General features: G+C 41.4%; 1 protein-coding gene across 1 annotated transcript in view; it reads right to left on the bottom strand.

Moving 5' to 3' along the window:
• Nucleotides 1–4774: 4774 nt before the first annotated feature.
• Nucleotides 4775–16906, bottom strand: part of neto2b (neuropilin (NRP) and tolloid (TLL)-like 2b) — a 79452-nt gene continuing 67320 nt past the window's right edge. Inside the window, exon 12 of the mRNA XM_061925213.1 lies at nucleotides 4775–5588. Coding sequence (XP_061781197.1) covers nucleotides 5184–5588 — 405 coding nt within the window. The 3' untranslated portion in view covers nucleotides 4775–5183. The remainder of the gene's footprint in view (nucleotides 5589–16906) is intronic.

The raw sequence follows: 16906 nt of genomic DNA, 5'->3' as shown, positions 1-16906 counted from the left end.
ACGGCAGTCTTTAAATGGAAGTAGCTCTCATTAGCATTGAGGTATTGTGTGGCAAAGGGATCACTATGAAACAACCACTACCAGTCTACTAAGTTACCATTCCATTCAGGTGTAAAAATGGCACGAAAGGAGCACACGGAACCGGAAAGCTCCCTAACTGCTGTTATTTGTTGGAGGCTACATTGTGGAGTCTTTTAAGAATGGTCGAAAGGACAGTGTTGTATGTAAGGGATAGGTGGTTTCGTAAATCACCGCCTCTGTTCAGGGATGCTTTTCCAACCTTGACGTGGATGGCTTCCTTCTCTCGCCTTTTGAACCATCCGTCCTCCATGTCCGACATCCATTTCTGTCTTCAAATGAGTGCTGTTCCACTTCAAGAAGAAGGTTGAAAGCTGAGTCTTGATTTGAGGAGTTTGGTCTTTAAAATGTTTTCAGGCCATGTTTTTGTCAAGGACAGTGCATGTAGGATCTGGAGAATGCAGGAATCAATCCCGTTACCCCTCACATGCAAAGCAAGCGCTCTACCATTTGAGCTAATTCCCCTCTTTAAACATGCAAAAAAACTGTCCGTTCCATGACGTACACCTCATAATAAATAGACCGTGTTATTTTCAGCCTTATAGAAGGGTTGGTTGCTCACCAAGCAGATGCGGTTAAGGTTAAAGGCCTACTGAAACCCACTACCGACCACGCAGTCTGATAGTTTGTATATCAATGATGAAATTTTAACATTGCAACACATGCCAATACGGCCGGGTTAGCTTACTAAAGTGCAATTTTAAATTTCGCGTGAAATATCCTGCTGAAAACGTCTCGGTATGATGACGCCTGCGCGTGACGTCACGGATTGTAGAGGACATTTTGGGACAGTATGGTGGCCAGCTATTAAGTCGTCTGTTTTCATCGCAAAATTCCACAGTATTCTGGACATCTGTGTTGATGAATCTTTTGCAATTTGTTCAATGAACAATGGAGACAGTAAAGAAGAAAGCTGTAGGTGGGAAGCGGTGTATTGCGGCAGGTGTTATGCCGGATACCGCACCCCCGCCGTAGAATGCACCCCTTGACTGTTGTGCCGGATAACACAGCCGGTGTTTCATTGTTTACATTCCCGGAAGATGACAGTCAAGCTTTACCATTGGCCTGTGGAGAACTGGGACAACAGAGACTCTTACCAGGAGGACTTTGAGTTGGATGCGCAGACGCGGTACCGTGAGTACGCATGCAGCTGCGGCTTCTAAACATTTGATCGCTTGCCCGTACGTGCGTGCCGCTATGTGCATGTCACGTACGCAACTTTGGGGACTTTGGGGAAATATATGTGATGTATGAACTTTGGGGAGGTGAACGGTACTTTGGGCTGTGGGATTGAGTGTGTTGTGCAGGTGTTTGAGTTGTATTGGCGGGTTATATGGACAGGAGGGGGGAGGTGTTTGTTATGCGGGATTAATTTGTGGCATATTAAATATAAGCCTGGTTGTGTTGTGGCTAATAGAGTATATATATGTCTTGTGTTTATTTACTGTTTTAGTCATTCCCAGCTGAATATCAGGTCCCACCCGCCTCTCTCAGCATCTTCCCTATCTGAATCGCTCCCACTGCCCTCTAGTCCTTCACTCTCACTTTCCTCATCCACGAATCTTTCATCCTCGCTCAAATTAATGGGGAAATCGTCGCTTTCTCGGTCCGAATCGCTCTCGCTCCTGGTGGCCATGATTGTAAACAATGTGCAGATGTGAGGAGCTCCACAACCTGTGACGTCACGCGCATATCGTCTGCTAATTTTGGTACAGGCAAGGCTTTTTTTATCAGCAACCAAAAGTTGCGAACTTTATCGTCGATGTTCTCTACTAAATCCTTTCAGCAAAAATATGGCAATATCGCGAAATGATCAAGTATGACACATAGAATGGACCTGCTATCCCCGTTTACATAAGAAAATCGCATTTCAGTAGTGTAGGCCTTTAAAGTAGGGTAAGGCAATATGGCAAAAAAAAGTATCACGATTAATTTTTTCATATTATCCGATCTCAATATCACAATTTTCTTTTTTTTTTATTATAGCGGATTGTCCCGTACAGGATTATACAGAGTACCGCATCCCTACTGTTTACTACTGCAGTATCTTGTAACAGACATTTCCACCATGGTCAAGTGTATAAGGCACCCAGTGTCTACTGTGTAGTTAAAATTAGGAGGTCTGCCATTTCCGCCGACCTCCAGTCACTATTGATGTGTGTACTGTAGCGTGAAGAGGGACTAAAAATGCGATTAAAATTGGGGGACATCAAGGCCAGGGTGGGTCCCTACCATGCCGAGCCCCACAAACCTCAAGTGTCTAACCTGCAGTTAAAATTGAGGGATGGACAAGCAGGGGACATGTCAGGAGGACTGGAGCCCCATAGAGGCATCCTCATCCCTCCGCCATGCCTCCTCACAGGATAATCCCTTGAAGTACTATATTTGTGTGGGTGTGCTATAAGTAGGAGGAGCAGGAGCAGGGCTACACCAGCAATCCCACGCAAAAAACTGCACAGCCCCTATGCTCAACGCGAACACTGCATCTAAGAACCCACACAGCAATGTGCCCACACGAGTCCCGGCCAGGGAACGAAGCCTCTCAACGGCGAAAGAAGTCAACGCCTCTAGCCCACATGTCAGCACCCAAGGCAGTCAACCAAACACCCCACCGCCACAGCCGCAGACCACGCCACTGCCACCTAAGGACAAACAGCACGAAGCAGCCCCGGGTAAGGAAGGAAATGACCTGCGATTGCAGCAGGCTCCAATCCACCAGCAGTCCGACTGCATGCCCGAAGATCCCACGTTCGTCCACTCCACCAACTCCTTTTAAAAACAAACAAAAGTATTATTATGCTCCCCGACATAAAACTGTAAAATGTTAGCTGTTATATATATACCGTATTTTTCTGAGTATAAGTCGCACCGGAGTATAAGTCGCACCTGCCGAAAATGCATAATAAAGAAGGAAAAAAACATATATAAGTCGCACTGGAGCCCTTCCAAACTATGAAAAAAACTGCGACTTATAGTCCAAAAAATACGGTATATATAAATATATATATATACAGGTAAAAGCCAGTAAATTAGAATATTTTGAAAAACTTGATTTATTTCAGTAATTGCATTCAAAAGGTGTAACTTGTACATTATATTTATTCATTGCACACAGACTGATGCATTCAAATGTTTATTTCATTAAATTTTGATGATTTGAAGTGGCAACAAATGAAAATCCAAAATTCCGTGTGTCACAAAATTAGAATATTACTTAAGGCTAATACAAAAAAGGGATTTTTAGAAATGTTGGCCAACTGAAAAGTATGAAAATGAAAAATATGAGCATGTACAATACTCAATACTTGGTTGGAGCTCCTTTTGCCTCAATTACTGCGTTAATGCGGCGTGGCATGGAGTCGATCAGTTTCTGGCACTGCTCAGGTGTTATGAGAGCCCAGGTTGCTCTGATAGTGGCCTTCAACTCTTCTGCGTTTTTGGGTCTGGCATTCTGCATCTTCCTTTTCACAATACCCCACAGATTTTCTATGGGGCTAAGGTCAGGGGAGTTGGCGGGCCAATTTAGAACAGAAATACCATGGTCCGTAAACCAGGCACGGGTAGATTTTGCGCTGTATGCAGGCGCCAAGTCCTGTTGGAACTTGAAATCTCCATCTCCATAGAGCAGGTCAGTAGCAGGAAGCATGAAGTGCTCTGAAACTTGCTGGTAGATGGCTGCGTTGACCCTGGATCTCAGGAAACAGAGTGGACCGACACCAGCAGATGACATGGCACCCCAAACCATCACTGATGGTGGAAACTTTACACTAGACTTCAGGCAACGTGGATCCTGTGCCTCTCCTGTCTTCCTCCAGACTCTGGGACCTCGATTTCCAAAGGAAATGCAAAATTTGCATGGTTGGGTGATGGTTTGGGGTGCCATGTCATCTGCTGGTGTCGGTCCACTCTGTTTCCTGAGATCCAGGGTCAACGCAGCCGTCTACCAGCAAGTTTTAGAGCACTTCATGCTTCCTGCTGCTGACCTGCTCTATGGAGATGGAGATTTCAAGTTCCAACAGGACTTGGCGCCTGCACACAGCGCAAAATCTACCCGTGCCTGGTTTACGGACCATGGTATTTCTGTTCTAAATTGGCCCGCCAACTCCCCTGACCTTAGCCCCATAGAAAATCTGTGGGGTATTGTGAAAAGGAAGATGCAGAATGCCAGACCCAAAAACGCAGAAGAGTTGAAGGCCACTATCAGAGCAACCTGGGCTCTCATAACACCTGAGCAGTGCCAGAAACTCATCGACTCCATGCCACGCCGCATTAACGCAGTAATTGAGGCAAAAGGAGCTCCAACCAAGTATTGAGTATTGTACATGCTCATATTTTTCTTTTTCATACTTTTCAGTTGGCCAACATTTCTAAAAATCCCTTTTTTGTATTAGCCTTAAGTAATATTCTAATTTTGTGACACACGGAATTTTGGATTTTCATTTGTTGCCACTTCAAATCATCAAAATTAAATGAAATAAACATTTGAATGCATCAGTCTGTGTGCAATGAATAAATATAATGTACAAGTTACACCTTTTGAATGCAATTACTGAAATAAATCAAGTTTTTCAAAATATTCTAATTTACTGGCTTTTACCTGTATATAATAAACTAATAACCAAATGTCAGAAGAGTATTTTTGACTTATAACTGAAATTAAAAGTTTTTTCCCTTAACTCCCAGAGATGAGAATAAATAAATAAAAGATGTTTATTCTACAACACATCACTGATAACAGAGTAAACTTAGAATTTTCCAGAACTTGTGATGTATTTAAAAACACTTTTGACAACACTTCTTCACAATTATTCCAATAACACAATAGTCACTTACAATTAACACCAGCTAATTGATTCATTATGCGTAAAATAAGCCAACACTTGGTCACTTTGGGGCGGTGTGGCTCGTTTGGTAGATCGACCATGCCATCAACTTGAGGGTTCTGGGTTCGATACCCACTTCTGCCATCCTAGTCACTGCTGTTGTGTCCTTGGGCAAGACACTTCACCCACACTGGTTTAAATGGAACTTAGATCAAGCGCTATATAAATATAATTCACATCCCATGTTCCAGTTGTGGCACAAATGCTGCATTTTCCCTTTTTTTAAAAATCCATGGATAAAGATCTTTGCTGGGCCATCTCGTACTTCCCTCTTTTGTTCCCAACTCGGCGCACGTAGACGTCGTAGCCGGCGTCCTCCTCCTCCTCCATCACTCTGTCCTGCCGCCTCACCACACGCTCTCCCAGGCTGTATTGAGCCCGCATGGCGGTGACCGCCTTCACGCTGGGCCAGCTCTTCTTCCGCAGACTGCTGCTGGAGTCCCGCAGAGGAGGCAAAGATCTTTGGAGCTCCGTGGATCCGCGACCCTGACCGCCTTTGATGGAGTTGAGCGAGGCCTGAGAGCCGCAGTGATGTTCACGAATACAGCGCGAGGCCGACGAGGACCTTCTGACGGCCTGCAGGGACTGGAGCTCCTCTGAGAGCTCTCCAAGGTCCCCCGACAGTTTCTAAAAGAAATAAAGATCCATAGAAGTGGACAAAATGTTTGTTAAAAGTGTTGCCTTTTGTTGGGAAAGACAACAGGAATTTATGTCAAAGATGTTGATAACAACTTTTACGCTTGGTATATTATTGATATCCTTTATTACAGTGGACACATTTCAGGTGCATTTTGATGTGTATTAAATGTATTTAACACTTTCATTTTTTAATTCTTAATTTTTTTTTGGTTTACAATTTGTCAAAAGACTACAGTTCCAAATATTTGTATCCAAAAACCAACAACATCGTCATTCCAAGTGTGGAGAGTTCTGGGTATTGTTTTTTTTTAAATTAATCCGAAGACAAAACAATTAAATTCTTTAATACACAAGAAACGTGATGACGAGAGTTCAATTAATTTGTTATATTTGTAACTGTTATGTAAAACAAAAAAAGGCCTTTATTTTCACAATTGTTACACATTTAAAAAACAAATTGATGACCAGGACCTCTAAAATAGTTCCAAACATTTTCAGAATTGTCTAATGAAATTAGTGTGATTAATGATTTTCCAAATGCAATGAAGAATACAGCAAATATTTGTCCTTAACATCATTTAACACAATTCCTTAGTCTTCAATCAATCAATCAATCTTTATTTATATAGCCCTAAATCACAAGTGTCTCAAAGGGCTGCACAAGCCACAACGACATCCTCGGTACAAAGCCCACATACGGGCAAGGAAAAACTCACCCCAGTGGGACGTCGATGTGAATGACTATGAGAAACCTTGGAGAGGACCGCATATGTGGGTAACCCGCCCCCTCTAGGGGGGACCGAATCGAATGGATGTCGAGTGGGTCTGACATAATATTGTGAAAGTCCAGTCCATAGTGGATCCAACATAATAGTGAGAGTCCAGTCCATAGTGGGGCCAGCAGGAGACCATCCCGAGCGGAGACGGGTCAGCAGCGCAGAGATGTTCCCAACCGATGCACAGGCGAGCGGTCCACCCCGGGTCCCGGCTCTGGACAGCCAGCACTTCATCCATGGCCACCGGACCTGTGTGTCTCCCCCTCCACAAGGGAGAGGGGGGAGCAGGGGAGAAAGGAAAAGAAACGGCAGATCAACTGGTCTAAAAAAAGGGGGCTATTTAAGGGCTAGAGTATACAAATGAGTTTTAAGATGGGACTTAAATGCTTCTACTGAGGTAGCATCTCTAACTGTTACCGGGAGGGCATTCCATAGTACTGGAGCCCCAATAGAAAACGCTCTATAGCCCGCAGACTTTTTTTGGGCTCTGGGAATCACTGATAAGCCGGAGTTCTTTGAACGCGGATTTCTTGCCGGGACATATGGTACAATGCAATCGACAAGATAGGACGGAGCTAGACCGTGTAGTATTTTATACGTAAGTAGTAAAACCTTAAAGTCACATCTTAAGTGCACAGGAAGCCAGTGCAGGTGAGCCAGTATAGGCGTAATATGATCAAACTTTCTTGTTCTTGTCAAAAGTCTAGCAGCCGCATTTTGTACCAACTGTAATCTTTTAATGCTAGACATAGGGAGACCCGAAAATAATACGTTACAGTAGTCGAGACGAGACGTAACGAACGCATGAATAATGATCTCAGCGTCGCTAGTGGATAAAATAGAACGAATTTTAGCGATATTACGGAGATGAAAGAAGGCCGTTTTAGTAACACTCTTAATGTGTGATTCAAAGGAGAGAGTTGGGTGGAAGATAATACCCAGATTCTTTACTGATTCACCTTGTGTAATTGTTTGGTTGTCAAATGTTAAGGTGGTATTATTAAATAAATGTCGGTGTTTAGCAGGACCGATAATCAGCATTTCCGTTTTCTTAGTGTTGAGTTGCAAGAAGTTAGCGGACATCCATTGTTTAATTTCATTAAGACACGCCTCCAGCTGACTACAATCCGGCGTGTTGGTCAGCTTTAGGGGCATGTAGAGTTGGGTGTCATCAGCATAACAATGAAAGCTAACACCGTATTTGCGTATGATGTCGCCTAGCGGCAGCATGTAAATACTAAAGAGTGCAGGGCCAAGAACCGAACCCTGAGGAACTCCGCACGTTACCTTAACATAGTCCGAGGTCACATTATTATGGGAGACGCATTGCATCCTGTCAGTAAGATAAGAGTTAAACCACGACAAAGCTAAGTCTGACATACCAATACGTGTTTTGATACGCTCTAATAAAATATTATGATCGACGGTATCGAAAGCAGCGCTAAGATCAAGAAGCAGCAACATAGATGACGCATCAGAATCCATCGTTAGCAGTAGATCATTAGTCATTTTTGCGAGGGCTGTCTCCGTAGAGTGATTTGCCCTGAAACCGGATTGAAAAGGTTCACAGAGATTGTTAGACACTAAGTGTTCATTTAGCTGCTGTGCGACAATTTTTTCGAGGATTTTCGAAATAAAGGGAAGGCGGGACACCGGTCGGTAGTTTACCATGAGGTCAGGATCAAGGTTAGGTCTTTTGAGCAGAGGATGAATAACCGCTTTCTTGAATGCTAGGGGAACAGTGCCAGAGGAAAGTGATAAGTTTATAATATTTAGCACTGATGGACCTAATAATACAAAAAGCTCCTTGATAAGTTTCCCAGGAAGTGGGTCACGTAAACATGTTGTTAGTCTTGAGTTGGACCTTTTGTCATTTCTAGCTAAAATACATCAAAAACATTGTCACTTCCACTTTTACTCATTTTAAATTGGTACCTTTCTATCTGTGCAGAAGTCATAACCGATGTGAATTCCCCAACACTACGAAATACATATTTAAAGCATGAATCTTATCCTCAGTAGGGATGTATATCACTACGACATTATCGATACCAATATCGATATTCTTTGTCAATACCAATATTACTCTGTACTTTTATTGGTACTATATGGAATTGGTGTACCGTATTTTTCGGACTATAAATCTCTCCGGAGTATAAATCGCACCGGCCGAAAATGCATAATAAAGAAGGAAAAAAAACATATATAAATCGCACTAGAGTATAAGTTGCATTTTTGGGGGAAATTTATTTGATAAAATCCAACACCAAGAATAGACATTTGAAAGGCAATTTAAAATAGATAAAGAATAGTGAACAACGGGCTGAATAAGTGTACGTTATATGAGGCATAAATAACCAACTGGTATGTTAACGTAACATATTATGGTAAGAGTCATTCAAATAACTATAACATATAGAACATGCTATACGTTTACCAAACAATCTGTCACTCTTGATCAATTTTCATAGGTACGGAAGTAGTAGCAGGTAGCATCTTTTTTTTCACAATGCACCTCTGCCATGACCCACCACCGCCAAATTTTTATTGGTTGACATGTGTGTGTGACGATTGCTGATATACGCCTAGTCTCTTACCTGAATGAGATAAATAATATGATTTGATATTTTACGGTAATGTGTTAATAATTTCACACATAAGTCGCTCCAGAGTATAAATCGCACCCCCGGCCAAACAATGAAAAAAAACTGCGATTTATAATCTGAAAAATACGGTAAATAAAAATGTGAAAAAAAATGTTTCATTACCATTTTTATTAGCACCAGAGGTGGTACACCAGCAACATTATGTAACATCTCACAGCAGCTTTTATTAACACCTGCTTTTGAAGTCTTAAACAAGTCAACTATGTTTGCAATGCAGTTGTTGTGTCGTCATCTTGTGAAGACGAATGTGTTTCTAATACAGGTAAAAGCCAGTAAATTAGAATATTTTGAAAAACTTGATTTATTTCAGTAATTGCATTCAAAAGGTGTAACTTGTACATTATATTTATTCATTGCACACAGACTGATGCATTCAAATGTTTATTTCATTTAATTTTGATGATTTGAAGTGGCAACAAATGAAAATCCAAAATTCCGTGTGTCACAAAATTAGAATATTACTTAAGGCTAATACAAAAAAGGGATTTTTAGAAATGTTGGCCAACTGAAAAGTATGAAAATGAAAAATATGAGCATGTACAATACTCAATACTTGGTTGGAGCTCCTTTTGCCTCAATTACTGCGTTAATGCGGCGTGGCATGGAGTCGATGAGTTTCTGGCACTGCTCAGGTGTTATGAGAGCCCAGGTTGCTCTGATAGTGGCCTTCAACTCTTCTGCGTTTTTGGGTCTGGCATTCTGCATCTTCCTTTTCACAATACCCCACAGATTTTCTATGGGGCTAAGGTCAGGGGAGTTGGCGGGCCAATTTAGAACAGAAATACCATGGTCCGTAAACCAGGCACGGGTAGATTTTGCGCTGTGTGCAGGCGCCAAGTCCTGTTGGAACTTGAAATCTCCATCTCCATAGAGCAGGTCAGCAGCAGGAAGCATGAAGTGCTCTAAAACTTGCTGGTAGACGGCTGCGTTGACCCTGGATCTCAGGAAACAGAGTGGACCGACACCAGCAGATGACATGGCACCCCAAACCATCACTCAACCATGCAAATTTTGCATTTCCTTTGGAAATCGAGGTCCCAGAGTCTGGAGGAAGACAGGAGAGGCACAGGATCCACGTTGCCTGAAGTCTAGTGTAAAGTTTCCACCATCAGTGATGGTTTGGGGTGCCATGTCATCTGCTGGTGTCGGTCCACTCTGTTTCCTGAGATCCAGGGTCAACGCAGCCGTCTACCAGCAAGTTTTAGAGCACTTCATGCTTCCTGCTGCTGACCTGCTCTATGGAGATGGAGATTTCAAGTTCCAACAGGACTTGGCGCCTGCACACAGCGCAAAATCTACCCGTGCCTGGTTTACGGACCATGGTATTTCTGTTCTAAATTGGCCCGCCAACTCCCCTGACCTTAGCCCCATAGAAAATCTGTGGGGTATTGTGAAAAGGAAGATGCAGAATGCCAGACCCAAAAACGCAGAAGAGTTGAAGGCCACTATCAGAGCAACCTGGGCTCTCATAACACCTGAGCAGTGCCAGAAACTCATCGACTCCATGCCACGCCGCATTAACGCAGTAATTGAGGCAAAAGGAGCTCCAACCAAGTATTGAGTATTGTACATGCTCATATTTTTCATTTTCATACTTTTCAGTTGGCCAACATTTCTAAGAATCCCTTTTTTGTATTAGCCTTAAGTAATATTCTAATTTTGTGACACACGGAATTTTGGATTTTCATTTGTTGCCACTTCAAATCATCAAAATTAAATGAAATAAACATTTGAATGCATCAGTCTGTGTGCAATGAATAAATATAATGTACAAGTTACACCTTTTGAATGCAATTACTGAAATAAATCAAGTTTTTCAAAATATTCTAATTTACTGGCTTTTACCTGTATTTAGGTATGACATTCATGTGCAGAACATAGACATTTTTACATGATATATTATATCAAATATAAATCAATAGAATCAACTAGCATGTTAGGTGGGTGTGCATTGAAGCAAGGTGTGTGACTGACAGACTTTGGACTTTTTTGAATGGATGAATATTGGCCTGTGGATTACTGGATGCTAGGAAGTGCAGTAGCGGCAGTCGTCAAAAAAAGCATGTTCACTTCAAACCATACTTGCCAACCTTGAGACCTCTGATTTCGGGAGGTGGGGGCGTGGTCGGGGGCGGGGGGCATGGTTCAGAGGGGAGGAGTATATTTACAGCTAGAATTCACCAAGTCAAGTATTTCATATATATATATCTACATCCTGAAAATATGCAAACAAAACTGTGTTTAGATAATTGATATTTCAAACTTGCATAAATAAATCTTAAGGAATATAACATAACTTGGCTTCTGAGAGCTTCAAAATGTAATGAATAAAATGCTAAAGTTGTTGATAAACAAGCAATAATGAATAATTAAATATGGTCATTTTAAATTAATTATTATGATCATTTAAAATTATTTATTTCAAATATGTTTATTTTAGTGTATAATCCTATGGTTGTATGTAATAAGGAGTCAGAAAAAATACAAATTCAAATACAATTAATTTTGATGTTTTTAGCAAAATATAGTAAAATTGTATTTAGTTTTTTTTTTTTTTAATTACTAAATATATTTACTTTTAGGAAAGATAAACATAATAATACAATTTATCTCCAGTCTGGATGAATTAGTTCTTGTAGCCTGACCAGCGTCGGCTTTGGCAACGTGCGCGCCAACACGGCTGCCCTCGAAAGCCTGGAAATAATATGTATCAATAAAGTACTGTAACTTTTCTTATTAAATGTATTCTTTCTTCTATTTTGGGAGAAAAAAAAGTATGTACTCCATGTAATTGTCAAGACGTGGTCTATGGGTTGTTCGTTTTCCCGAGTTGCAAGGAAGGTTGGAGTGGACAAGACGTGCAGGTAAAGACATATTTTATTTTTTTACACTAACAAAAGAAACAAAAGGCGCGCACAAGGCGGAAGTACAAACTTGGTTAAGAAAACAAAACTAGCCCTTGGGCAAAAAACTATGAACATGAAACAAATAAACATTTGCTGTGACAAGAAACGAGCATGAAAAAGAGCAGCATGAACTATGGCCTGGTCAGATTAGCAGGGGTGTCTGGAGTGATGTCGCCAGGCTGACTGCCTAGCAACTACAGGCTTAAATAGTGATGTGGTGATTGACAACAGGTGCATGAGTCCAACATGTGAAACAGGTGAAATGAATGGGTCGCTACGGTGACAAAACAAACAAGAGTGCACAAAGAGTCCAAAAACCAAACCGAACATAACCAAAACAAAACATGATCACACAGACATGACAGTAATCGCAAATTATGTTAACTTAAATATTGTCTAATTATGCAAAAATATATTCTCAAACATTCAAACCATTTTTTAAATGGAAATAAATACTAATACTAATGATTTCAAAGCAAGTTATCCATCAAATTGTGCAATGTAAAAGTAGCAATAGATTTCATGGTAAAATGGTAAAATTTACTGTGGGTTTTTACAGCATTTTTCTCTAAATGCAAAAAAACTGTACTTTTTTACTTTAATAAACTGTGGTGCCATTTTGGCGTTTACAGTAATACACTGAAAAATCTACAGTTGTTGATTTGCGGTAAAAAAATTAAATAAATAAAAAACCTGGCAACTCAGGTGCCAACATTTTATTGTAAAACTGCAGGTTTTTTTTTAATTTACAGTAATAAAACAAATGTAAATTGTACAGTAAAATTGTGGCAACTGAGCTGGCTTTTTTTTTTTACCATAACAAATGCAGTACTGTTTTTCCATTTACAGTAATATACACTCAATTTTGAGGCGAAATTATTGCAATTTACCACATTTATTTTTTTAAATTTAAATCTACTAATAAAATGCATTAAAAATGTGTCTAATAATAGTATTCACTGTTAGACGCGGCCCTCTGGGGCCAAACATAACTGTAATGTGGCCCTCAGTGAAAACGACTTTGACACCTCTGGACTATCGTAATGTTGAGCGACCTCCAGCGACTCGAGGGGGGATACGACAAGAGAGACCACAGTAAACAGTAAAACTGCTTCCGGGTAAACCTGTTATAAGCGCCGCCCACAGGCACCCGCCCCTCCAGCTAAAACACTGCCATTCAATCAATCAATCAATCAATCTTTATTCATATAGCCCTAAATCACAAGTGTCTCAAAGGGCTGCACAAGCCACAACGACATCCTCGGTACAAAGCCCACATACGGGCAAGGAAAAACTCACCCCAGTGGGACGTCGATGTGAATCCATCCATCCATCCATTTTCTACCGCTTATTCCCTTTGGGGTCGCGGGGGGCGCTGGAGCCTATCTCAGCTACAATCGGGCGAAAGGCGGGGTACACCCTGGACAAGTCGCCACCTCATCGCAGGGCCAACACATATAGACAGACAACATTCACACTCACATCCACACACTAGGGCCAATTTAGTGTTGCCAATCAACTTATCCCCAGGTGCATGTCTTTGGAAGTGGGAGGAAGCCGGAGTACCCGGAGGGAACCCACGCAGTCACGGGGAGAACATGCAAACTCCACACAGAAAGATCCCGAGCCCGGGATTGAACCCAAGACTACTCAGGACCTTCGTATTGTGAGGCAGATGCACTAACCCCTCTGCCACCGTCGATGTGAATGACTATGAGAAACCTTGGAGAGGACCGCATATGTGGGTAACCCCCACCCCTCTAGGGGAGACCGAAAGCAATGGATGTCGAGTGGGTCTGACATAATATTGTGAGAGTCCAGTCCATAGTGGATCCAACATAATAGTAAGAGTCCAGTCCATAGTGGGGCCAGCAGGACACCATCCCGAGCGGAGACGGGTCAGCAGCGTAGAGATGTTCCCAGCCGATGCACAGGCGAGCGGTCCACCCCGGGTCCCGACTCTGGACAGCCAGCACTTCATCCATGGCCACCGGACCTGTGCCCCCCCCCCTCAAGGAAAAGGGGAGCAGAGGAGAAAAGAAAAGAAACGGCAGATCAACTGGTCTAACAGGGGGTCTATTTAAAGGCTAGAGTATACAAATGAGTTTTAAGATGGGACTTAAATGTTTCTACTGAGGTAGCATCTCTAATTGTTACCGGGAGGGCATTCCATAGTACTGGAGCCCGAATAGAAAACGCTCTATAGCCCGCAGACTTTTTTTGGGCTCTGGGAATCACTAATAAGCCGGAGTTCTTTGAACGCAGATTTCTTGCCGGGACATATGGTACAATGCAATCGACAAGATAGGACGGAGCTAGACCGTGTAGTATTTTATACGTAAGTAGTAAAACCTTAAAGTCACATCTTAAGTGCACAGGAAGCCAGTGCAGGTGAGCCAGTATAGGCGTAATATGATCAAACTTTCTTGTTCTTGTCAAAAGTCTAGCAGCCGCATTTTGTACCAACTGTAATTTTTTAATGCTAGACATAGGGAGACCCGAAAATAATACGTTACAGTAGTCGAGACGAGACGTAACGAACGCATGAATAATGATCTCAGCGTCGCTAGTGGATAAAATAGAACGGATTTTAGCGATATTGCGGAGATGAAAGAAGGCCGTTTTAGTAACACTCTTAATGTGTGACTCAAAGGAGAGAGTTGGGTGGAAGATAATACCCAGATTCTTTACTGATTCGCCTTGTGTAATTGTTTGGTTGTCAAATGTTAAGGTGGTATTATCAAATAAATGTCGGTGTTTAGCAGGACCAATAATCAGCATTTCCGTTTTCTTGGCGTTGAGTTGCAAGAAGTTAGCGGACATCCATTGTTTAATTTCATTAAGACACGCCTCCAGCTGACTACAATCCGGCGTGTTGGTCAGCTTTAGGGGCATGTAGAGTTGGGTGTCATCAGCATAACAATGAAAGCTAACACCGTATTTGCGTATGATGTCGCCTAGCGGCAGCATGTAAATACTAAAGAGTGCAGGGCCAAGAACCCATTACTTTCATACCGTAAAAAAAAGCGAATCCGGAAAAAAAGAAACAAAATCATAAAAAAGAGAAGCGATCAAAAAACACTTTGGAGCACACAAAAACAATAAAAGTGTACAAAATATGAATCTTGGCATTGAAAACATGCACCAAAAATATTGTATTTTTTCAATGTTTGTATTTATTTGTTGCCAAAACTTGTTTCGTTGCTAATATAACTTTTTCTACATTGTCAATTGTTTGCGGGATACCAAAGCTTACAGGCAGTGTTCTGGCTCCATAATGTTTTTTTTTTTTTTTTTTTTTTTTTTTTTTTTTTTTTTTTAATTTAAATCAACATAGAAAAAAACACACGATACACTTTCAACTAGTGCATCAACCCAGAAAAAAAACCCCTCCCTCCCCTATTCACACTCACACACACCCACTCACACAAAAGGGGTTGTTTCTTTCTGCCAACAATACTCTGGTTTCCACAACATGGACAACACTTCTGCAAGGGACACAACACAGTCCCTGTTTGTGCTGCTGGTCCACTAACATTTTCATTTAATTACTATTTTTTCTTTCCCTTTTCTCCCTTATGTAATTATTTTTATATTGTTCACTTTCCTCTTTATCCAAGAAAATATTTATTTATCCTATCTATAAAAAAATAAAAATAAAATAAATAAATAAAAAAAGAAAGAAAGGACCTTATCTTCACCAGACCTGGCTGTAAATGAAATTAGCTTTGTTTAAAGGTTTTTTTTTGTTTTTTTAAACCAGGTCCAGTCCAGATAATGTCCAAGTCGGGTCCAGCAACACACACCTTCATTCATGTACACTGAGAAAACAAACAAACAAACAAACAAACAAAAAAAACCCAGAAAATTTTGGAACACAACAGATTGCATATACCGTATTTTCCGCACCATTAGCCGCACCTAAAAACCACAAATTTACTCAAAAGCTGACAGTGCGGCTTTTAACCCGGTGCGCTTTATATATGGATTAATATTAAGATTCATTTTCATAAAGTTTCGATCTCGCAACTTAGGTAAACAGCCGCCATATTTTTTCCCGGTAGAACAGGAAGCGCTTCTTCTTCTACGCAAGCAACCGCCAAGGTAAGCACCCGCCCCCATAGAACAGGAAGCGCTTCTTCTTCTACTGTAAGCAACCACCCGCCCCCGGAAGAAGAAGAAAAAACGCGCGGATATCACCGTACGTTTCATTTCCTGTTTACATCTGTAAAGACCACAAAATGGCTCCTACTAAGCGACAAGGATCCGGTTCATGAAAAGACGCAATCTCTCCATCCGCACACGGATTACTACCGTATTTCACAGCAACTGATATTCCTGTGAACCGCACTGTGGATACAACGGGAGCACGTACGGTGAATATTCGCACCACAGGGAATGAGAAGTCATCCTTCACTGTGGTTCTAGCTTGCCATGCTAATGGCCAGAAACTTCCACCCATGGTGATATTCAAAAGGAAGACCTTGCCAAAAGAGACCTTTCCAGCCAACGTCATCATAAAAGCTAACTCGAAGGGATGGATGAAGAAAAGATGAGCGAGTGGTTAAGGTAAGTTTAAGTTTACGCGAAGAGGCCGGGTGGCTTTTTTCACGCAGCTCTGTCCATGTTGATATACGTATGTTTGTGATTGCACATTTGCGTACATTTTGGGAGTGAACAGAGTTGTTAGAACGCTGGTTTTTAATATATTATTAAAGTTTGACTGACCTATCTGACTGTTTTTTTGACATTCCTTTAGCGCAGTTAGATGCGGCTAACAACACGGGGCGGCTTATTGGTGGACAAAGTTTTGAAATATGCCGTTCATTGAAGGCGCGGCTTTTAACCCAGGGCGCCTTATGGTGCGGAAAATACGGTAATCTATAAACAAAATTACATTTTAAAAACAAAAACAAAAAAAGTATTTACAGTCCAGCTTATGTTCAGGTCACTAAAAG

This window comes from Nerophis lumbriciformis, linkage group LG29, assembly GCF_033978685.3.
Source record: "Nerophis lumbriciformis linkage group LG29, RoL_Nlum_v2.1, whole genome shotgun sequence".
Taxonomy (NCBI): domain Eukaryota; kingdom Metazoa; phylum Chordata; class Actinopteri; order Syngnathiformes; family Syngnathidae; genus Nerophis; species Nerophis lumbriciformis.
The sequence above is the reverse complement of the archived record's forward strand: the minus strand, read 5'-3'. Positions and strand labels throughout refer to the sequence as shown.